The 24,334-nt window shown below is 43.5% G+C and overlaps 1 protein-coding gene across 13 annotated transcripts in view; it reads right to left on the bottom strand.

Annotated features, from left to right (window-relative positions):
- CUX1 (cut like homeobox 1) overlaps window positions 1–24,334 on the bottom strand; it is a 339,895-nt gene that overhangs the window by 243,283 nt on the left and 72,278 nt on the right. For all 13 annotated transcript variants that reach the window (XM_039849000.1, XM_039848999.1, XM_039848998.1 and 10 more), the window contains exon 2: window positions 23,289–23,399. In XM_039849000.1, the coding sequence (XP_039704934.1) occupies window positions 23,289–23,399 (111 nt within the window). The remainder of the gene's footprint in view (window positions 1–23,288; window positions 23,400–24,334) is intronic.

A 24,334-nucleotide genomic window follows, 5' to 3' on the forward strand; every position in this document is an offset into this window, starting at 1 on the left:
AGAAGCTATCTTATCTCACACCTGGTAGACAGGAGTGTGGGCACAGCCTGCACTGAAGTGGCAATGTGGGCACACTGGCTCTCTAAGGTGCAACCTGGATATGGCCACATACTCTCTGGGTAGGCCAAGGTGTCTGCTGGAAACCAATGGGACCCCTGAGGAGTAAGAGCACAAATAAAGAGGCACAGGGTTTATTAAAAACAAAACGGAATCGCCAACAGACACAGTGTGGCAAACGATAATGTCAAGGCAGAGGAGATGTAGAAACACTGCCCTCTTAGCAGTAGCTCGGGGGAAAGATCCAGGCCCCTCTACAGGACTCGATGTGATAACTCACTGAGCTGCAACTATAAACAGGACCCCATTCTCTCATCTGTAGAGTGAGAGGGGTGGACTAGGTCACTGGTCTCACTGGGAGTTCACTGGCTGCCAATGGAAAACAGAAGTGAGCCTGGGCAGAACAGATTGTACCTGAGAGAGACAGGTGTTCACTCTCCTCAGCTCCACGGGGCCATGACCCCAGAGCACCCAACTCCCTGGGGCCTCTGGTGAGTGAGCCAGGACCATAATACCCAGTGTTTCCCCACCTTATTCCCCACCTCCCAGCAGGTGGTTTAGGTAAATAATAGCACTGAGACTGCCGGGGCACCTCACTTATGGTTAATGCCATCAACAACCTCCTCAAGAACAGCTGGAGTTTTGTTTCCATTGTGCTGGAGCTGATGAAAAGCTGGAGCTGCAGACCCACTCTATTCTGTAAGACTCTCTGACATGGCCACCCCCACTGCCCTCAGCCCTCTTTTCTGGAAAGAGCCAGTGGGAGGGGCTGAGCAGTACCTCTCCATAGGGACAGGGGTCTCTCCCATGCCTCTGACAAGTCAATTACCTGCTCTCAAGGCCTCGGTCACTCACACATGGGAATAGCTGAGCCCAGTAAGAAGAGAAAAAACAAGTTTTCTTTCCTGAGTCATGGCACTAATGGAGGGCTTGGCAAGAACCTGTGCATGGCTCAAGATGTCATGTTGTTTGACTAGACATGGTTTACTTAACATAATAAGCAACCTGAACTTCCAATGAGAAGGAATTGGCTAAATGCATCGAGAAGAGCCAAAGACTGGCATACTATATAGCCATGAAAAATACAGGCAAGGACAGTATAGACTGACTGAACAGATGTCTCTGACACACAAGCTCACAAAAGACCATCTATGTGGTTAGGATCCCAAAGTCCCTGGTACATAGCAGACTCTTTTCAATACTGTTGAGCAATGCTAAGCCCGTATGTGCATTTCAGCACACAGAAATATCAGAAATACTACACGAAAAATGTTACCAGTGGTTATCTCAGGATAGCAGAATTTGGGGTGACCGTTTCTTCATTAATTAAATGTTTTACAACTAGCCCATGTTATTCTAAGAATGAGGGGGAAAAAAACTTTCTTTTTCCCATTTTGAAAAAGCAAAAGCATGCTCTAAAGGTGATGCTGCATACAGACAAATATACGTCACTTTAGGACAGCACAAGAATATCTAAGTGCAACAAAGATATAATCAACAGAGAGTTGCAATTAGTTCTGTCTTTGCAAATTCGAGAGCATCAACAATATTTTCATAAGTTACTTTTTCACTTAATTAACGATATTTATTGAACGCCTATGTGGCAGGCATTGTACTATGAATATGGCAGTGACCAAAATTACATTCTGAACTTTCAAAAGCCAAAAGGTGCCCACAAAAAAATCTATATTATTAAGGGACATTGCTCCCACTCTACTTCGGGCCCTGCTACTCCTTTCTTTCCCAATATCTCTGAGCCTGGCTCCTCACTCTATCCTGCCTACACATAAAATGGAAAAGAGACCACTTGAGAGAAAACACTAAAACTGAGCCAAAAGAGTCCAAAGACAGGTTAAGTTCAGCCACACATGTGTAGCAAAGATCTACCTGCTTGCTCAGAGTTAGATGAATTGCTCATTTTTTTTCTGCAACTCAGTATGTAAGCATTTACCAGGCTGGGAAGGAAAGTAATGTTCACCAGACACCTGTGTGCAGGTGCTAAGCTACAATGAGCAGGGATGTGGCCTCGATTACTTAACCGCAGCCATTCAGAGAAGGACAGATTGCCATCCCAGTTGAACTGAGGTTCAGAGAAGTTAAGTGATTTACCACCAGCCAGTGGAGGCAAGATTTAAACCCAAGTCTGTGTTGCTCCAAGTCACACAGAACATACACCACACACTGGCTCTCAGAAAGCCAGGAGTGCATTGCCGTTGGTGCAAAGGAGAAACAACAGCAGGGAAAAGAAAAGCCAGGCAGCCAGGATCTTTCAGGAAAGATGTTGCTCACTTTCTGCCCTAAGACAAGTGGTTGGCAGAGTGTTTGGGAGACAGAATGTCTCCCTTTTTCAGCCAGTTATTTGGTTTAGAGTAGACACTGCCTTAAGTGAAAATCTTTGAAATAATACTGAATACAAGTTGAGACTGAAAGACACACCTGCAGAAACTGGGCCTTTTGGAATGAGAATTTAAAAACTTTTGTTCCGTTTCACTTATTCTGTGAAAGCAAATCTATGACCCAATGTGTCTGCGTTACAGACATGTAGTTTCCCTGCTGGGAATTTTCCTGTCCCAGCCGGGGATACTCCACCCTGTTAGCTTTGGGAGTAGTCTTTTTCTCCCTTAGTCATACTTTTTTGGAAGTCCTCCAGCCCTCGAACTAAACCTGCATTACCCTAAAAAGGTAGGTGAGCGTGCTTCTAGGATTTAAGCATCTTTCTCCACCTACTGGAACAGAAGTTGGGTACGTTTCTACCCAAACTAATATAAAAACAGACCTGGGAAACAATGTGTGCTGGCATGTCTGATAAAACTGCACTTAGAGCCAAGCAAAAAGACTGAAAAACAGGAGAAGGAGAGGAGGAAGAAAGGGGGAGGGGGAACCTAGTCTGTGATTTAACAAGTTGTTCTTAGCATTTTCTAGTCTTTTAAGGTTTGCAATTAACTCTGGAATTTAGCAACGCAAAATGCCCCTCAGAACCGACGTGTCCAAAGGCTTAAGTGGAGTAATTAAAAACTCAGAATTCTTCAAAGAATGTATCTGTTGACTAGTTAATATAATAAAGGCTTCATTATCGAGCTGTGATCCCAGCATGAAATGAAGCAGACCAAGCACAGGAATGTCAAGACATTAAAACTATTAGACGAGAGGGGAGACAAGTCTCCTCTCACCACTGGGTTATCAAACCGCAACTGCTGAACTGCAATCTCAGCAAGAAAGAAGATCCAGTAGCTTGGTGAAATTAATTTCAAAAAACAGATTCCATTGAGATATTTGTTTTTTAAGAGTCTCCTTACAGTACAAAACAAAGACGCTAGATATTTCTTCTATTTTCATCTTAAATGTTCTCCAGAAATAGTGAGAAAAGTCATATAGTCATCAGGATTCTCATCACCAAGCGAGATCCCACCACCAAGCAGGATCCTCAAAGGAGAGATCCCCAGTGCAGTGATGCAAATTCTGCGGAAAGTGCAGAGGGGGCTAGCAATTACTGACTTTCCTTTCAAACTGAACTCCTGTAGCAAAAAGTAAGCAGGAGAAAGACTCTAGCAGGGTTCCCCGGGGTCCCCTCCTCCAGAGGGAGTTGGCGACTAGCCTGTTGGGGGCTGAGGCTCCACCAGGCCCCAGGTTGACAGGAACAAGCTGCTCTGCTGGCTGCTTCCATGGAAACGAGGTCAGATTGGCAACAAGCCCCAGCTTTAAAAGAGCCACCTGCCTCAAGAAAGCCCAGCGCGCTGCCCTTTTCCTTCGGACTTATCAAATTTACAGCATGAAGATGAGACATGCAGAGCTGATGACTATGGGGAAAGCAGACCCCATGTGTCCTGTGTGATTCTGTACAAGTAGGTGTCCTTCAGCCTTAGTTTTCTTCTCTGAAGAATGTGATGTGGTGGGGCTATTGATTGCTAAGTCTACCCACCCCACCCCAGCTGTGACAGCATCTATCTCATTCAGTGCATATCTGCATTATAGCATTTAATCAATCGACCAATCGACAGCTACAAACAAGGATTAAGGAGGATCCTAAGTATTACTCCTATCTTCCCAGAGCTTACAACGTGAGGGAGAGAAAGCACATTCACAGGAGAGTTAAAAGACAGAGGTATTAAATAACAATATAAGGAAATACTAGAAGAGCATCTATAATTCAGAGAACAAAGGGAGTGAGCCGCCTGGTTCACTATAGTGCTGCTCCTCTGAGTCACTAAGAGACTGCAACCTTCCATTTGGCCACACCTGTGTGCTCAGCGCAGGCGCTGCCTCCTGGCCTCACCATCACCTCCAGCACCAGTGGGGCTGGTATCTTCACAGAGTGTGTGTCTCTGAGTGAGCTTGTTCCCAGCCACTCTCAAATCCTTTCTTCCTTTAGGACACAGGACCAGAAATCAGTTAGCTTTACCAAAACTCGTCCTTCATCAAGGAAGACCACTCACATTCAGAAAGAGGGTAATTAGGCAATGCAAACAGAGGAGAAATGGCAGAGCTTTGTACATGCTCATTTTTGGTAAAGACAGAAAGGGCACTTGCCCAGTCTCCCTATTAAACCAATCAGGGTATAGAGCAGTATTAGGTATGAGGCTGTGTGCAGCTTTAAAGTCCTAGGGGACTAAATATTGGGGATACAGAGATAAGTACAGCCCGACCAGTTTTACAAATCTCTCTCCACTGCGGTACATCCAGACAAGGGAACTCTGCTCGGCACTAAAAAGGGAGGAATTACTGATACATGCAACGGCACAGTGAAATTCAAATGCAGTATCCTAAAGGAAAGAAGCCAGACTCAAATGCTGTATAATCCATTTATATGACATTCTGATAAATGCAAAACTATAGGAACAGAAAGATCAGTGGATGCCATGGGCTGGAGTGGGGGAAGTGCCCCTCAGGGTGAGGAAAACTGCCCTCTTAAAACTTGCCCTTCTTGGGAGTGACTCCATAGTGTAGCGGTTAGCATGTCTGCTTTACACACAGAAGGTCCTGGGTTTGTGCCCCAGGTGGAGCCACAGACCATACCCCGGGTGTGCCAGGGACCCCGAGTGTGCCGGGGGTGCCAGGCCCCGGGTGTGCGCCACGAGCACGTGGGAGGAGACACCCCACCTTCAGAGATCCAGTTATTAAAGGGAGTTGGCAGCAACATCGGTAGGTCAGGGATGAAAGGAGTGGGGGAGGGGAGGAATTAAAGGGGGGGGACCAAAAAACACTTGTCCTTCTCTAGCTAACCCCCTGTCTCTTTCCTGTACTTGTCAGTCAAGTATTTTCAGAGTTCATGTCTCTTTTTCTCCAATTCCACGATCAGAATTCCACACTTGTATCCCCTGGAACTTGTTCCTATCTTTTAGTATGTCATGTCTCCTCCACTTGAATGTAAGCACTGAGAAGGCCGGGGTCTGTGCTATTCTGTTCACTGCTGCGTCCTCAGGGGCTAGAATAACGCCCTGGCCTAGAGAATGCCCACAATAGGTGTTTGTTGAATGACTATGACATAACCACTGCTTGCTTATTCTCACCTAGCCCATGCTAGCAGGGGCCCAGCTGTTCTGGCTCCACCTTTGTCCCGGAACATCCCTGCGCCACACCACAGCACGCAACACTAACTATGCAAGGTGTAAACCAGGCTGGGTCACCCGTAAGCGTGCACACCCTGTGATCACTTGGCAGGGCCTTAAGCAGACTGAAGTCCAAGTTCCTGAGCCTTGCTCTTGACTTCTCCAGCAGTGGCCTAAGCCTTACCACCCTACTCCCAGTGGATTGTTCACTTCTGGTGACAGCCCCTCAGTGGCCCCAGGCCAGGTCAGGGCTCCTACGTCTCCCCCAGAGTCCCTTCTCTTTGCTCCAGGTGTCTACTGGACACTGTCCCCTCCACTTTGTTATTTACTATTCTTTATCAAAACACTATTTCCTCGCCAATCTCCAGCTGGGCAGCTCTGGGTACCCCAGTGCCTCTCAAAGCACCTAGCCCCAAGATGACTGCAACAAAGGACTGTGAAAGGCTCACGGAGGTGGCCTGGGTCATTCATACGCAGCTTCTCAAGTCCAAACTGTCCCACAGCTGTCATTCACTAGGTGAACAATCCCCACCTCCCCCTCACCCAGGGTGATGCTGTTTTCGCCTCTGCTCCTAGAGGATACGGCAAACCCAACTGCACTTTGGTCAGAAGTAACTTAAAACAAACCCGAAAGTTTACTTTGGAAGGGAGTTAATAATAAAAGTTGGAAGACGTCTTTGGGACAATAAACACCTCCTTTTTCTTTTCTTCCAGCTTCTGGCACAGCACCTTCCCCTCGTGGTAATGCTTTCTGGGACACAACCACAAAGCTCATAACTATGGGGCTACCAACTCCAAGGAGGATGGAGCGGGGGAAGAAAACTTCACAAAAAGCCCCCAAAATGTGGTTCTCGTCTTCTGAAAGCTGCGATACCACTTCTGTAATCTACTTCTATCTTTCTTATAAGAGTCACAAGAGGCTCTGGTGTGAGAGCTGAATTTTTAAAAGTCAGACAGATTCCTGAAACTATGCCCCTCACCAGGAAGAGACAAATAACCTCCAAGTTTCCAGAAATAAGGATAGAAAGAGAAGAGGCATCTTTTGAACCCAACAGAAATTATTCTGTAAGTACAGAAGGCTGTTAGAGCAATACGACAGAATAAACGTCTCTGATAATGAATTATAATGCAAATAAGGCACTTTAAAAATGTCAAATTAGCTATATTTTAAAAATAAAAACAAAAAGAACTGTCATTTCTTTAATCCCTAAATTAAGTACAAAGAAGTCAAAGAGAGATTTTCAAACTTATACAGCACAACTGGACTTTTAGATCATAGGATGGACATGTTAAATTCTGAATTTTTAAATATAACACTATCCTTTGAACAATAATGTGCATTCTACTTGACAGAGAGACTGAGGATGCGACACACTTCCTGATAAATTCATATTAAGGCTCTCTAAGGGGAAAAACAATTCGTCTTCTGATTGGCCACAGTGATTTCAATGAGCTGAGATACATGCTTTATATTGAAAACATTATTAATAAGCTGAAGAGAGGGACAATCAAATAAAGCGAACTTCTTCAGAAAACCATAAATGGCTCTTCCAGCTTTCTAACTACCATAAAAATCACTTAAAATAATTTTTACAACAGAAAACAGAAGTAACTTTTTTTCATCATTTGAAGTAAAGCTCTAAAAGTTTTCCTAATTTAGGGCTAAAAGACATGATGATTATTTTTAAATGTCTGGTTAAAAATTAGAAAGTCTCAAAGGTAAGCCACAAATATGTGGACTAACACTGAACATTTCTATTTCTGTTCAAGCACCAAATTGCGTTGTCAGTAAATGAATATATTCATCTTCACTTTATAACTAAAACAGTCAACTACATTTAGGAAATCAAAAATTACTAAAGCAGAAATTTGTATTTTCTATGCAACACGAAACCTGAAAATCATATAGAAATTAGTATAATCTTAGCATCAGAATCATTTTCTTCTGTTGGTTTTAATGTAAAAAAGAAAAGAGGAAAAGCATAAAGTCTATTAAGAAATCCATGACAATTGATAATGTAAGAATACAGACAATGTTGTTTGCTTAAGAAAAAGCTAAATGGCAAGCTCCAAATTCTTTTTTAAAAATCCAATTCATTATTTTCTTTTAAAAAAGGAAAAATGTCCACTTAAATATAAATACTAACAAAGGCTGGTTTTTTTTTTTTTAAGATCCTCAGAATCCCTGGACTAATGCCTGCCAACTAAAACACCTACTATGAATTTAGTAATGGGTTATGCAAACATAAATTACAAGGCCAGACATTTTAAAAGGAAAAAAAGGTGATTTATTGACGTGCTGGAGACACAGCAGGATAGAAGCACTATTTCAATTTTCCATATATTCCTCAACACTGCAGATGTGCTAATGCAAAAAGAATTTTAAAATAAAAATTACTCTTAACTCTTCTGGCTCTAACATATCAGGTCATTTTTTTAAGAAGGGTTTCCATGGAACTCATTTCCTATAGTTATCATCAATAATAAACCAGATTAAAACATTTAATCCAGTTTCAAGTACAAATGGATATGAAAGACAAAAAAGAAAAAAAAAGAAATATAAATATTTCCCTTATCTTATAGCAGCAAAAAGAGTTAAACCACAAGTTATATTTTTCACTTTATTAGCCCAACCTGCCCTGATCGTATTTTTCACTTCAATTTTTTTCACCTCTATTTCCAGATCATTTCATTTGGGGACGGAAAGAGATCTGGTATCACTGTTAGAACCAATATTTTTTCTTTACTGTGGAAAAGTAATCATTTAAATATATATGAAATACTTTTTATGGGTTGTTTATATATAAAAAATAAATAAAAATATCCTTGTTGTCAACTTTTAACTAAAGGGAACAGAAGCTATCACCATTCTCTGAATATGTCATAGGAACTGCACTGGGCTGATGAAAATCCCTGAACACACATCAACCGAAAAGGAATCTTTCCTTTTCTTCAGTTTGCCGATGGCTGACAGCTTCACAAACGGTCATTTTCAAAAGGATGTGGAACAAGTCCATCTCAAAAATGAGCTTGAAAATACTCTCCCAAGAAAGAACATACATTTTAAAATGCAAAGGTACAAAAAAACATCTCTGTGTTCTGGCACTGTGCATTCCGACCCAGAGAAGGCTAATTTGCGCGTGCACAAACACACACACGCGCGCACACACACACACACACACACACACACTATGGGTTCCTGGCACTTTGATTATGTGAACACACCTGACCCCAGGGAAATAGGCTGAGACTAGTCCCATATTTCAGACAAACCAAACAGCCAATAGACAGTAATGGCTTTAAGCTACTGATGACCTGGGCCAAAAATGAAGAACCACTTAATCTTCTGAAGGAAACTGTCAATGTTAGGAGGCCCACAGCCGACCTTTCCCCTGATCTTAATCACAGCCACCTATGATAACAGAGTGGGGTTTATTTTTATGCCTGGCTCCAGACTACAATGATCAATCCTTCAATTTTGACTATTTTGTATCCACACAATGAACTAGACTAAGTTAAGAGTATGTAGTTTTCATAGATCGCTGAAGTTATACATGGAATGAAATTATTCTAAGAATAAGATCTAAAATAACTCCATCAAAACTCTAAACACTTTATAAAGTCTCTCTATATTAATCTACAAATTCAATGAAATTCCAGTAAAATCTCAACAGAATTTTTAAAATGGAACTCAATAAATGATTCCAAAAGACATATGGAAGAATCATCTCAATAATTTTGAATAGCAATGAGGGTGGGACATTCCCCTATCAGAAATCAGGAGTTAGTAATGTTATGGAAATAGTTACAATAATAATATAGTAATAATCATCAAAACAGTGTGGAGTTAGCACAGGAACAAAAAAGCAGATGATGGAGGCAGATCAGGAGCCTAGAAAAGGTGCATGATACCTGACAGAGGTATGGTACCTGACAGAGGTACTGAAGGCAACTCACCGAGGAAAAGTGAACTAAACGGTTAATGGTTCTGGGATGAGGGGCTTTCAATGGACAAAGATAAACTGGATTCTCACCGCCCACATAAATACACTACAGGCCTAAAATGAAAAGCAAAATCAAAAACTGTTACAAGAAAACACAAAGACTGTCTTTACGATGTCAGCATAGGAACAATTTCTGAGATAAGATTAAATTAAAAACATAAACTTTACATCGAAAAATGGAAAAAATTCACCTGCATTAAAATTAAAATCTTCCTTGTGACAAGTGACACTGTAAACATAGCGATAAGACAGGCCATGGCCTGAGAGGAGATATCAGTGATGTACACTTACAACAAAGGATCCAGATTCAGAATATTAAAATTTCCTACAAGTCAGTAAGAATACAGCACAACAGTCCGACAGGAAAATGGGCAAAGGATATGAGCAGTTAAAACACAAAAGAGGAAACTGTATAGGCCAGTCTGTAGAAAAGGATATTCTCCCACATTAGAAATAAGGAAGTACAAAAATCAGGGAGGATATGGCCAGAGCAGGTGCTGGGAGCTGGCCCCTGGGGGACAGCAGCATGCCATTATCCTGGAGAGTAACTACCAGGCAGCACCGACTCAGTCAAGCTGTGACCAACGACTGATGGCACTTCTGGGTGTCTACCCCAGGAAACTCCTGAACCCACCCTCCAGGATGAGTATAACAATAGTGTCAACAACAACCAAAAATCCACTGCCATCTTAACAGAGAAGCGGATACATCTCCTGTAGTTCATGCGCACGGTGGAATAGTGTGTCGCAGCTTAAATGAGTAAACTAGATGCACATAGGCACCCACAGTATATCTCCAAAAGGTAAAATAAAGCTAGGTGAAAAGGACAAGGTGTCAAAAGATATATACATATATAGCAAGATACTATCTCCATAATATCACTTGTATAAATAGTAAAATATATATAGATATCTAAAACAATAGCTATTATTTATGAATGCATAAGCATTGCTATGAATGCAAAAAGCACCTAGAAGTGAAACATCGGTTTTAGGATGGGGTTTACATCTGAGGGATAAGGGAGTGGGGAGGCATAGAAGTAGGATTTTAGCTGTAACGCTTCATTTCTATTTGACAAAAGAGGCATCAGAAGCAAATGGGCAAAATTATAACATCTACGTAATCTTCATGAAGGACACAGATACGTTTGTTTTATTTTCTATACTTTTCAGTATGCTAGAAATATTTCATATTTAAAAAATTAAACCCAGTCACAAGGCTTCATGTAAAGAATTACGTCACTGAGGGTAAAATCTCTTGTGGGGCCCGTGAGTGGGGCTCAGGGGAGGCCGGACCTTCTGGGTTTTCCCTCCTGAGCCGCCAGTCCCTGAGACAAGAACAGTCTGTTTGACACAAACCTTTTTAACGGTTGAAAGGGATCCTGTACTTACAAATGCAATATTCTCATGGCACATGTGGAAGGCACTGTGGGAAGCGTCAAGAATGGAGGTCACCCCCACCTCCAAGCTGGAGACTCTGGGAAAAAACTGAACTGTCACCAACTGTCCAATCTCAGGATACTTGATCGCAGACTCTCTTTGCAGCCAGCCCTCCTTTAAAGTGTCCCCAGTGCAGTCAGTAAATGGACGAATGAATGTAGGCTCAAATTGGGGCCCCAACCAGCTCTCTGAACTAAAATGATGACCTTTCAAAGGTAAAGCAGGGAACCACCAAGATGGGGGTCTGGAGGCTAGAAGCTGCCTCAGGATGTAAGTTACCCCCTTGAGAAGTTATCCAGACTCCGTTCCCTTCCCTAAATGTACTACCACGTCTATCTGCCAGCGAGACAGGTGCAGGGGAGGGCGCCTGCATCTAGCAGGACCCTCTGGGGCAGGAGCAGGGCTCTACATGCCTGGAGAGTGGCTGCTAGAACTTAGTAAATGCTCCTCACTGAGCCCCCTTGGGCACAGACCTGTATGTAGCTGGTCGGCCTAGATTCAAAACCTCCAGTCAGTGCTGCTGCTTACTAGCTGTGACACTTTAGGGGACTTCTTCCACCTCTCTGGGCCTCAGTTTCCCTCTCTTTGAAATAAAGATAAATACCTTACCTATTTCATAGAATCCTGCGAGTGTTAAACCAGCCAATACATGTAAGTGTGTAGAACAGTGCTAGGTATACCGTAAATGCTCGATAAGCATCAGCTTCTGGTATTAGCTATTACTGCTGTGTCCCTGCCATGACCACAGCCCTCAAAACAGAGTTGTCCTGGTATACCCAGTCCCAAACACAATGGGGTTGCCATGGCTACTCGCTGCACACAGAATGAATTCTGAATAGAAAAACCCTAAGTAGGTGAGGCCTACTAAGAAGAAAGGGCAGCACCTATATCTTGGACTCATGAGAGCAAACCGGAGTGAGCCTGAGGAAGGGGAGGGTCACGCTCCAGAGCCCTCCCTCGGTTCTCAGCCATACAGCTTTGTGTCATCACCTCCTCTCTCAAATCAAACAAGAGATGACCTGCTTGCTCAGATCTCAAATCCAGTCAGTAGCAGAGCCAGAATCAGGATCCAAGTGTCCTGATTCCCCATAAAACACTTTTTTAACTATGTGAACTATACCATAATGTCTTCCTGTTAAAATATTGGGCCACAAACAAAATTATTATATTATACATGGCAGGTGCATAATATTCCTTGTAAACTTACTTTTTATGCAACTCATATTTACAAATTAAAACCAAGAGCCAACATTAGTCAATAATCGCTGTTCAATGGTTAGCCCTACCCATCCCAGCCCATAGCCTGGCCAAAGAAAGAAAAACCTACGCCAGCAAATCTCAGGGTCAGTGGGACTTGTCAGCTGATTGTCGATTTCTTAACTGACATAATCTCAAAATTGAAGGAGAGATTTTCCTGTGCTTTGGTTTATAACAATCCCCATAAGTTAATCAGTAGTCCCAAGCAAATGTCGGATTGTAGCCTAATTGCTCTTCCTTGGATATACTCACAAAACACACCACCTAACACACAAAACCCTTTAAATGAGTGTCATTTTAAAGCAACATTAAAAATCATTTTTTTAAAACAAAAAGAAAAGAAACCACTTATAATTAAGTGAATAAAAATTGACTTCAGAAAGCTAAAAAGAGACAGTTTTGCATAGTTACAGTCTGGTTCATGGGAGCCTATCTGCCTAGTAGGCAGGTGGCTTACACTCTATAAAGTAACACTAATGACATGCACCTCCTAGGTTGACTGCAAGGGGCAGCGAAATGTTTGTGAGCCACTTATCATAATGCTTGGCTCTCAGTAAGTACTCAATAAATATTAATAAATAACAGTTCACCACAATTTCAACAAAATTTTATGGCTTTCACATTTAGCCATTATACCTTACAAGGTATTTACTGAGAAGAGACTGTGAGCTCCGTTCTACACCCAAGTTATTATTACATCCTACAAAGCATGACATTCTCCATTCAAAATGCATTTCAGTTGAGGTTATTGACCAGAAAGACAAGTTATGGGCTACTCTCAGAGAACAGCTTCCAAAGAGAGTCCCAGCAGCAAATGTTTCCACTCTACAAACAGTAAAGCTAATGCAAAGGAGAGAAAATGACCATCTCGACACATATGGAAGGAGCATGTTTTTATTTTACCAAGTCTATTCAAGTCTGCGGTAGAAACTAGGTGTATAATTTATGGACCTACTGGTCTACTCGATGCTTTAAGAATATTTTTAAAAATTGTAGTGTTCTTTTATAGCTTTAAAATCCACTCATGAACACAAGTTTTCCTTTCAAAAGATTAGATATAATAACATATGCACAACATGCCATTTATTGAGGTGATACTATTTGCCAGTTATTCTGGATATTCTACAACATTTTCTCTGGCTCATAATTATAGCTCCAAAATACTGTCATCACTCCCATTTTCTGGATGAGAAAATGGAGGCTCAGAGAGGTATATACAACTCAGCATGGTCTCGACTAAACACCACACGAATCTAATTACAGTCTTTTCCCTTTGGCAGTTAGTAAACTCTCAGATACTTTGTCTGTTGTACTTTAAATAGCCCTTTAAAAGCTGCTAGACACACGAAGGAAGCGACACACAGGCTCAGTCAGGAAGGAAAGGGGACGCCGGCCTTGTCAACATTTCAGTGAATGAGTCTGGACAGACAGCACTCACAGAAAGCAAGCATGGCCTGGGGACTCTGTAACAGAGGCCATCCTGCTGCCTGTGGGTCAGGGCTACATGCACAGTTCTGACCACTTGCTGTGTTACGGAACACAGAAACTGCGAGATTAACTCTTCATTGATTACCTAAGAATGTCTTGTCAATAAAGTCTCCCTCCAACTCAAATGTTCCTTAACCAAACTTTCCAATGGCCAAATTAAATAGCATCCCTGGGCTTAGAAAGTAGAGGGACTGGATCTGATACCTGAAAGTAACTGGGTGATAAGAGCAAACAAAGATAATCAGGCCTTTAACTGAAAGACATTTTAGGGACCCCAGTGCTAAACAACCTATTAAATTACCAATGGGGGGTAGCGTGTGCAAAAGGACATTTTCCATTCTTTGACTCAAAAAAGTTTCCCTAACTCCTTAAGAAATTCCACACATCCACACTCACTCACTGCCATATTTTAGCTCTTATCATCGCCTGAAATTATCTTATGTGTCCTTTGTTTACTTGGTCACTGCCTGCCTGCCCCTCTATGAGAACTGGAACTTTCTCTCTCAGTGTGGGCTGTATCTCAGCACCTCAGACTATCCCTTCAACCTGGAAAGGGCTCAAAACTACTACAAAAGGAAGGAAGGGAGGAAAGAACACAGGAAGAAAAGTGTTTACATATAGTGAGCATCTACTATATGCTCCGTGTATTTGAATTCATTTTACCTGCCTAGGAGCTGGGGCATTCATTATTGGTTCTGCTTATATATACAGGGTTCAAGTCTCAGAAGGCTTAGTGATCTTTCTCAAGGTCACTCAGCCCAAACATCTATGTTACTGCTTACTAGCTATCTACTCCACTCCAGGCCTGGGACTAGATATTTCCCTTCCAGGAATCTCATCTACTCCTCACCATGACCCCTTGAAATAGGCAGAACATATTTTTGCAGACAAAGGAAGTGGGGTTAAGTTTCTGCCCCAATGCTATTTAGGTCACAATGCTACTGAGCCATGAAGCTAGGACTTGACTGTCACTCAATCTTCCCAAACCCGAGCTAATTCTTCTACTCTACAGGTGCCCCTGGAGTACACTGCAGGGTCTTTCTGGAACATAGGAGAATAATGTGGCCACCAGCCACTTACTAACTTGGGATTGAATTAGATTTGAGTTACATTCATTACTCTATCACACTCGAGGCACGTTTTCTCTCCTAGGGAACCAAAAGAAACAAGAAAGGAACCTCTTGGGTTGATAATGTTGGCTTAAAGAGTTTAACTAGTAACAGTTAAAAGTTCACTTTTAATTTTTAAACTTTTTCTAGTTAAAGTCTTATTATAACTTAACAGTGGGTAATTCTAGAATGATTAAACACCCAAATTGATTATTTGGGCTTTGTAATTTTGCTAAATACTGGAGTGGTCTATTTAAAACTAAGTTGCTACTGCCAAAATGAAAATTCATAAGATACTTTTATGTGATAATTTTCTTGAGAGTATAAGAGAAAAAAACTGAATTAAAAAACCTGTGCAGAGACTTCCCACACCCCCACAAAGAGAGGCATTTGTGCAGTCATCACAGCCGACTAATTCCATAACATTTTCATCATGCCCGGAAGAAACCCCATAAGCCTTATTAGTCACCCCCCATTTCCCACCCCAGTCCTTGGCAACCACAAACCTACTTTTTGTCTCTATAGATTTGCCTATGCTAGATACTTCACACAGATAGAATCACATAATAAATATGTGGTCTTTTTGTGGCTGGCTTCTTTCGACTGGCACAATGATTCCAAATTTCGTGCATCCTATAGCATGTATCAGTGCTTCATCTCTTTTTATAGCTGAATAATATTCCATTGCACGGATAAATCACTTTTGTTTATCAAGTCATCCATTGATGGACATTGGGTTGCTTCTGCTTTTTGGTTATTTTGAATAATGCTGCCATAAACAGTCATATACATGTTTTTTTGTGTGGATGTGTTTTCAATTCTTTTGGATATATCCCTAAGAGTGGAAATGCTAAGTCATAGGGCAACTCTATGTTTAACTTTTTGAGGAATTGCCAAAGACAGTTCTTAAATTTCTTTTTAAAAATTTCTGTATAAAGAATAAAATAAAATTTAAGTGTCAAAGTTTTACTTATTATTTGCCTGCTTGAGAAATAAATCTTGCAGAGCAATATAGTTACCACTTTAAGAAATTCTGTTTTGTAAAGAATAGATTCCCAAATGCATGCTGTAAATATGATAGGGCCTTTCATACTACAGTCATCATCAGCGTCCATGGTATTTAAGGTACGTGGCTAAATAAAAACATGATGGAGGCACAGCACTTGCCTGTAGATCCTCACACTTCACAAGTGGGAGAAAAAGTAATTATACCAGAGCTGGAGATTCAGCAGAGGTGCTGCAGCTAGATTCCTGGACCTCCAAATATGAGTATTTGTTGGGTGGTAGCGGGTGCTCATATTCTTAGCTGGTGTCCACCCTGCATCCCTGGTCTTCCAAGCTTGTAGGCCTCCCACATCACTGCCCTTCGCAGAAGGCCCTCATCCCTAGGGGCGTGTGTGATCTGCTCTCCTCTTTAAAAAGTCACAATTTGTCAAATCAGTGCCGTGGGTCTCTAACTAACCCATTCCAGTGTCCAGTGAGATACAAGGAACATTATATGCTGGTGTTTTCAGTCTTTCATGTACATCGATTTTAGATTCTTATTAGGACAGAAGCAAAAACAAAAGCTGAGTGGTAAACTGGAGAGCCATACAGGCTTCCACAGTCTGTCAATTTGTTTAAAACAAGGGAAGAGCTGAGAGCTCCACACACAAATGTGTCCAGTCATAGCTAAAATATCCGAATGCTATTTTAGAGTTTAGAAGTTATAGGGAGTTACATGTGAGCTCTTTTAATCCTCCAATTCTACGATGCAGCCGGAATAATCATCCTGACCTTGGCTACCTGACCTGCCTGGGACCCGAGTAGGGCCCTACAGGACGAAGACGCTCCCACAGGCTTCTAACCGAGCTCCAGCCACACTGCCTCAAGGCAGCCAGTGCAGGACGTGTCCATTTGAGTCTCAACTTTATTTTTAAGTGACTCTCTTTTTCCAGGCTGAGTCACTCCCTGCAGTGTCTATATAAAGGCTGTAGAGGCAGTGACAAATGCATTTGGGCCTGGGCCACAACTATATATTACTTCCCCCTTCCTCCCCCAGCCTGCTGACTACTTTTCTCACAGGGAGTGAAAAAGGAGTCAAAAACTTTGCAGTGTCTTCCTATCCTTTTGTCCTCCTCACCTAGGCAAAAAGGGAGTAGGTGACTTACGTGTGAAGGAGTCAGTGTTGGAGCACATGATTTCATGTCTCACTCAGACAAAGTCCATCCTGATCAGTATAAAGGTGACTGCGGCTTTCTTAAAGAAGACCCCACCACCACCACCACCACCACCTGAGTCCAGAAGGAATCTACAAATCTGTTCAATTCAATGATGGCATAAGATTTCTTTCAAGCCACATCTCAAGCAGGACTCTGATTTTATGTTTCCCAAGAATGATAAACTAAAAAAAAAAAACCCCAAAAAACTCTAGACTGAGACAGAAAGGGCAAAACAAAGATTCTGGCACTTAGAAAATGAACGCCAGTGAACAGGCAGTTATGTCAGCAATAAAAGAACATTCCCTGTCACGGAGTCGGGCATGCTAATCCAAGAGGCGGGGCTGTGAGGCTACAGCTGGCATCAGACCCAGGGCCACCCTCCTGGCGGGGCGGGGGTAGCGAGTAAAGAGGGGGCGTTCAGTCCGGGTACTAGCCCCAGGGAGCTGTGCCCCAAATGGTCAAGGCTGGAGCGAGCTCTGCTGATGACGACAGAAGCAAGGGAAGGTGGCGACAAGGAAAGAAGCCACACACATTTGGGCAGGACAGATGTAGAAAATACAGACCCGGAACGTGAGCATGGTGGGCCAGGTGTCACAAGGATTAACACTCCAGAGCAACACGTTTAGGCCAAAATATATCAGGGGGAAAAATGACCAACAAGAGCTCTAGAACTGCAGCTCAATTTAAAACCTCACAGAAGAGATGTGGCCCCTTCTATAGAAAACACAAATGAACCTCACTAAGTCAGACAGAGATATGCCTAAGACATTCTGGGGTAGGTGCTGGACACACTGATAGGACAAAAACAAACCCTACGGGTGATTTTATGGTAAAAATCACTGAATATATCTGTGAATATATCCTCTTCTCATCCCCCCATAAAGGATGGTTCTTCCCTTACTGAAAAGAACTGGAACAAAACAAAAAACATCCCTGTGCTCTTTCTGGAATCAAGTCCAACAGTAATAGACCTTTCTTCCAATAGTTGAGCATCACATTCAAAGAGCACCGACTGGTGAGCTGGGACTGTTCCCCTGCAAATATCCTGTGACCTCACCTTAGGGCCTGCACTGCACTAAGCCACATCTCATTTGCTCCAGACACCCGGACTGTCAGGAAGGCAGCATAGCCCGGCAATCAAGAGCACCGACTCAGGGCCTGGACTGCCTGGGTTCAAGTCTCAGCTTGGCTGAGCAGCAGCTGTGAGAACCTCAAGTTAACCTCTGGTCCGAGGAGCAAACTGAAAACTTAACCGAATAGAAAAGCAATTCCTAGGCAGAGTCATGAAACCCTAGTGGTGCCCCTTCATGGTCCCCGATGAGAAATAACTCGTCCAGGAGTGAGGAGTTGGCCCAGTGCCCGTGGGAGCAAGAGGGTGATGGTTCTGGGTGGCACCTACATGCTTCCACATCCCTGGTGATCCAATCTGTAGTTGGCTTTATCAATACAGATACCATTTGGGGCCTCAATGGTAATCCTGGCCTGCCCACGTCTCGGGTCTCTGATCAAAGCAACGGAAAAGCAGAAGACAAGAGTTCTGGCTGCACACAGTTCTAACACCACCAGGAGAAAGCTACTGCCAGCTGTCCTCTCCCCTGCATACACTAACACCTGCCTGGCTTTGCCCTTCACCAGCCTCGCATAGGAATAAAGTGTCGCCCAGTGCACAGGTGCCTGCGCCTGCTGGCAGCCTGTAGGACCCTCACCACATTGGGGGTGACCAGTACTTCCACCCATCTCCCACTCTTCAGTTCCCAGTCCAGAGCACAGTGGCCTCTGTCCAGAGATCAGGGCCTTGGCGATCATCTCTCACACAGCCCCTGTCCCCACCTCCATCCCTCCTACCCCGGGCACAACTAGGAGGAGGGTGAAGACGACGACTCATAGGATGCTTCTGGAAGGCCTGCTGAGACTGCCAATATGGGCCCTGGAGCTGTGCTCTAAGCGAGGGGTGCCAATGAGTTTCAGAGCCCAGAAGAAACTGTATGCAAATGAGTGCATTTCTCAGGGGAGAGGGCCCTTCGACAGCCACCATTATTTCAAAGGAAGGCTCAAAAAGCAGGCTTGTGTAACTATAGTAAGAGATACCCAGGCATGTGTGGCTTGGAACCTTACCACCATGGATATGCGAGTGTTTCTGGAGCAAAGTGTGCATTCGGAAGATTCCAGTTATACCATCCTAGTGCTTAACACGCCATATCAGGATATTCTAGTTGCGTGGTAGAAAGATAAGAAATTTTTTAAGAATAGGGATAGGATTTTACCCCCAGAGCCAAACTGACACATGAAAGGTGTTCAAAAGATATCTGTAAAATTCTAAACTATTATTACAAACCAACTTTTGGAACACTTTAGGCTGAAACTACCTGTATTTTTTTTTTTCTGCTCCTAGCTTTGAGGAGCAGAAATCAGCTACATCTAATGCATTCCATAGTACACATTCCAAGTTAATACAGTGACAAACACATCCTGGACTCTAGGTGCCAGGCCTTCGCGGAGCCCTCCACACACACATCAATACAGATACCGTTTGGGGCATCAAAGGTAATCCTGGCCTTTCATGTCACACACAGCAATCCTGTGAGCTGGGCCCTGTCATTATACTTTTTATAGATTATGAAACTGAGACTTTAGGACATTAAGCAATTTGCCCAATGGCAACAGCCAGTAAGTCACCAAAAATAATCATATGGAAAGCGATACAACCTAGAAATATCTCCACAGTCTTTTATGTTCAACTATCGATTATTAAGTAAACAGAGAATGAATGTTTAGTTATTAAATTAAAATTAAAAAATGTTTTTCTTTGAAAGGGACTCTTTATCGAAAAAATACATAAAACTACTTGCAGAATCATTGCAATCTCCTTCAAATTAACTATAGTTCTGAGGTTAAAAAAACATAAGCAATAATATTAACTATGAATGTGTTATTAATCTACTGACACTAAACTGAAACTTAAAAAAAATCCATTCTAAACAAAAGATATTCAAGGCTCTGGCCGCCCCAGCACCTGCCGCTCTGTGCTCCTGTGGCTTATCCCATGTGAAATGACCCAGCCGGTAGCATTCTATTACCCTTCCCGAAGTCCTCCCATCAGAGCCCACCTGTCCCTCTGGACTTGAGGTTTCCCAGTACCCTTGGGCAGGATCAGTCTAGGAATATATAAACTCCCTATTGAGAGAAAACCTTACTTACCCCTGCCTTCACCCTGGTGTCTAAGCCTGCATATTAGCCTTACTAGATATTCCATAGACACTGGGAGGACATGTTCTTCCTTCCCAGAACAAAGAGGGACACCAGCGTTTTCACTGAGAATTAACACACTTGGTGAGGTGCCAGCAAGAATATCACTGGCCCTGGCTCTGCCTCATCGGCCTCCCTGGAACAAGTGCCTGGTCCTTACTCAGCCAACCATGTGAGGCATGAGGCTCCTAGTCTGTGTCCACATGAAGAGGTGCCTTTCCCGCCAGCAAGGCAAATTTTTTTTTACCCCTGAGAACAAAGTTCTAAGCAACCTGCGTTTGTCCAATTTCTAAATGGTTCCCTCTATAGTAAGTGGTAAGTAACCCTCCCATGTTTAGTAATCTGTCCAGTGATACAGTCGGGAGAAGTGACTGACATCGGAGAGAAGTTGGGCTCCTCTGGTATGAAAGCCCAAACAAAGTAGCAATCCAATATCCCCTCTGTATCCTAGGCCCCACACCGCCAGAGCCCCCACATGTGCCACCAGACTGCCCCCATGTACCTCCTCCCTCCATACCCCAGAAGACCCTGGCTGTAGCTACCCACCCCCTGCTCCAGTCTGGCCTTAAGTGGCTTCAAATTTTCCAACAGAAGATTCTGGTTGGTGGTGTAAGTGAAGCTGCCTGTCTTCTTTGCTGGGTCTCGCCTCAGGGTTGCCACAGAGACCCCACACAGATTTCCAGGATGGGCCTGGGATAGGGAAATGCAAGGGGAGGGGCAGGAGGCTGCATGCAGCTCCACCCTTCCACGCCTCCTGGAGATTCGTGCTGCAGCAAGACTTTCTGAGTGGAGCAGCCCAAGTGGCAGAGGACGGGAGCAAACAAGATGGCAACTGCTGTCCCCTTCCGGGTGGGATTCTGGGTCCCGTTTTCCACAGAAGACAATGTCTAAAAATGTGTCCTGAAAAGAAATGTCTCAAATGGCATTTACAAGTCAGGCTGCTTCCTCCCAAGGCCTCTTCTATTTATTGAGATAAAAGGCAGTTTAAAGCTGGGTTTTTCAGGTAATTGGCATGGGATTCAACACAAGCCATGTGAGCTGGCTCCAGTTCCTGCGGAATGAGTCTTGTTTAGATATCAGTGGAGAGACTGGGCCCAATTCAATCCAATCAATATTTATCAGCCAAGTGCTGACCCCTAGGAGGCTAGAGGGAACACCCCTCTCCTCGGGGGTAACACGCCTTTAGCAGCTGACAGGACAGCGGGACTCCAGAGGAAGACCCAAGAATCTAGCTTTCTGCTTTTTCCTCTTCATAGTACTTGTCATATGACAGATTTTGTCGACTTACTGTTGTCTATCGCCATAGAAGGCTGACCCTAATCTTCTCTTTTTAGATTTCCTATGGGCACCCCTGAACATATGGTCACCAAGGGAGAGACAGTGAGAACACAAGATGGAAGATGACAGCTAGTGACTAAAACAGTGCTGAGAGTGGCTTGAGAGACAGATACGACAGGGGTCAGCTGGGAGAAATGGAGTCAATGACGAGAGATTGGGAAACTCCATTGCTAGACTCTCCAGAAAGGTCTGCTCTGAAGCAGCCTGAGAGGGAGAAAGCAACAGAGGAAGTCCTGTCCTTGGTTCCTTCTTTTGCTCCTGATTTTACTTAGGATACGGTGGAACATGAAGTCTAGAGATTCCTCCCAAAGCTACACAGAGGGCGGCAACCCTAAGCTCAAATTACTCTGATCTGCATTTTTGGTCCTATAAAACAGGGCAGATCCATGCTTAAGGGCGGGTGGGATGGAGAGGGTAAGTAGTGAGTCTCAAGTATAAAACCTTTAAGTAGGTCTGCCCCTAGAGCCCTCTTTCTTTCCACAGGGCTATCGTGTTCTCTCCCAACAGATTTATTCTGAAAATAGGGGTTAATTATTTGTTTCCCAAAATGATTCACCATAGCACTCCTTTAAATAGTAGGCTCCTTTGGAACACTTAAAACGAGTCCACTTTTAAAAATTCAATTCACACAACATTTTTCAAAAATTCTGTATATTGTAAATGAGGTATGCTGTAAAAGTTAGAGGCGTCCCTCCCACAAAGCACCTTTTCTTCCCGCCCTGTTCCTTTGTCCTCCATGGAAGAATCTGGAGGCCTAGGGGCTGGGGCCAAAGCTACAGGCAGCGGCAGTCCACTCAGTCCTGCGTGGAGAGTACAAGAGGCTGGGAGAATGCACAGCATGAGAACCACCATGGGCCAAACTGGCAGAAGCTCCCTGGAAAGCAAGTCCTACATCTGCGCAACTGTCTGTAAAATTCTTTTTACTGCTTACAAAGCCTTTGATAGGACTGAGGGAACAAGAGACCTAGAAAGCAGACCAGGAAAACACTGCCCCAGCCACTCCAAACACTGTCCTCCAAATACGTACTTACAAGAAAAAAACAGGAGTGCAAGAGAACATTTCCAGTGCCCTTTAAAGCGTATTTCTGGAAACAGACATTTAAAAGGTCTTACCAGACTAACTGCCTGATTTTCAAGAAATACCAGCACAGTGCATCCTCAGATGCGTATAGCCCTCAGAAACCCTGCCGGCCCCACACCTGGGAAGGGGGCCCCCTGAGGCCCTTCTGCCCACTATGTACTCATACTCAGTGATCCTTCCTGGGCTCGGAGTGGCATGCGCACAGAGCACAGGGGCCAGAGGCCGGGATGGGTTCAAGGATCTGACCTGGCCACATACCTGGCCATATGCTCTCACATGCAGCTTGTTCAGTGTCTGCATCTGGAATTAGAGCATGCTTTAACTTGCTCAGACAACCTATCAATGCTCGCATTCCCCAGCCCACGTGGGGGCACGCAGTCTGCTGGCATGGGGCTGAGGACAATAGAAAGAAAGCAGCAGATTGTCTGTCTGATAGAAATGAAAAGCTTATAACACGTCTTCTGAATATGTACCAGGATAGTGAGACCCCTTCGGAGAGACCTGGATGGAATGTCGCCTCACCTCTGGAGTGTTCTTCTTGAATTCTCGGCTCTGCTCGATGAGCCGCTTTCTAGACTGCTCACTTTCATCTTGCCGGTTTGCCAATACTGTTGCGGTGGCATCGAGTTCCCTCTGTCAAGAGAAACAAAAAGGGAAGACGAGATTGAAATTGCATTTTATACAGAGGAGATCGTATTTGCAATTGACCAGAACACTGGGGAGAGCCCCAGCACCCCAAGAACTACCAACTCATCAAGGACTATCGACTCGTCGACAGAGGCTGCACTGGAAGGAGGGGGGCGCTGTGGACAGCGAAACAGGCACAATCACGTGGTCCCCATCCAGCCCCATGCACTGGTTTGAGGAAACCAAACTCGCTCAGCTTTGATGTATCGATGTCACCTCACAAATGACCTTCTATAATAGAACATGCAGACACATGTTTCTTTGCTAAAACCAGAGTCAGGCCAATGCCCAAATGTCATCCCTTCCTGGAGTCACCCGATTCTGTTCTTAACCAGCGTCTCTTCTTGTTATGTTTCTGGGCTCTGTCCTTCTCGTTCACTCTGCACTTCTCATTGGGGCATTCTGTTTGGCTGTCCTTCCATGGTGCGGGCTTGGAATGTTTTGTAATGATACTTTATCATTTGCTTTCAGTCAACAAATATTTATTGTGGGGCTTACTATAAGCTAAATATCATGTTCAGGACCATTAAAATTATTGTCAAGAAGAAACTTTAAGGGACATATTTCAAGAATAATGATTTCCAATATCTTGTAAACTTTGGAAATGAGACATCTGGAAACCGCAGTTATCCTCAAACTATATTACTTGCAGTGGAATTCTGAGAACCACCAGGAGTGGGTCCCCTGTAAAAAGACCTGTAAGGGTTCTCTGGGCTTTGCTATATAGACCAAACAAATGCTCAAAGCATCAGAGGACCTGTGTCCTGGTCTCGGAAATTCTGGGAGGAGCTACCAAGAGGACCTTTTTCAAACAAGCCTACAGCAGATGGGTCCACAGCACAAGGACATGTTCCTGTAGCCATTAAAAGGTCTGTTTTCTT

This window comes from Pteropus medius, unplaced genomic scaffold, assembly GCF_902729225.1.
Source record: "Pteropus medius unplaced genomic scaffold, Ma_sr-lr_union100, whole genome shotgun sequence".
NCBI lineage: Eukaryota > Metazoa > Chordata > Mammalia > Chiroptera > Pteropodidae > Pteropus > Pteropus medius.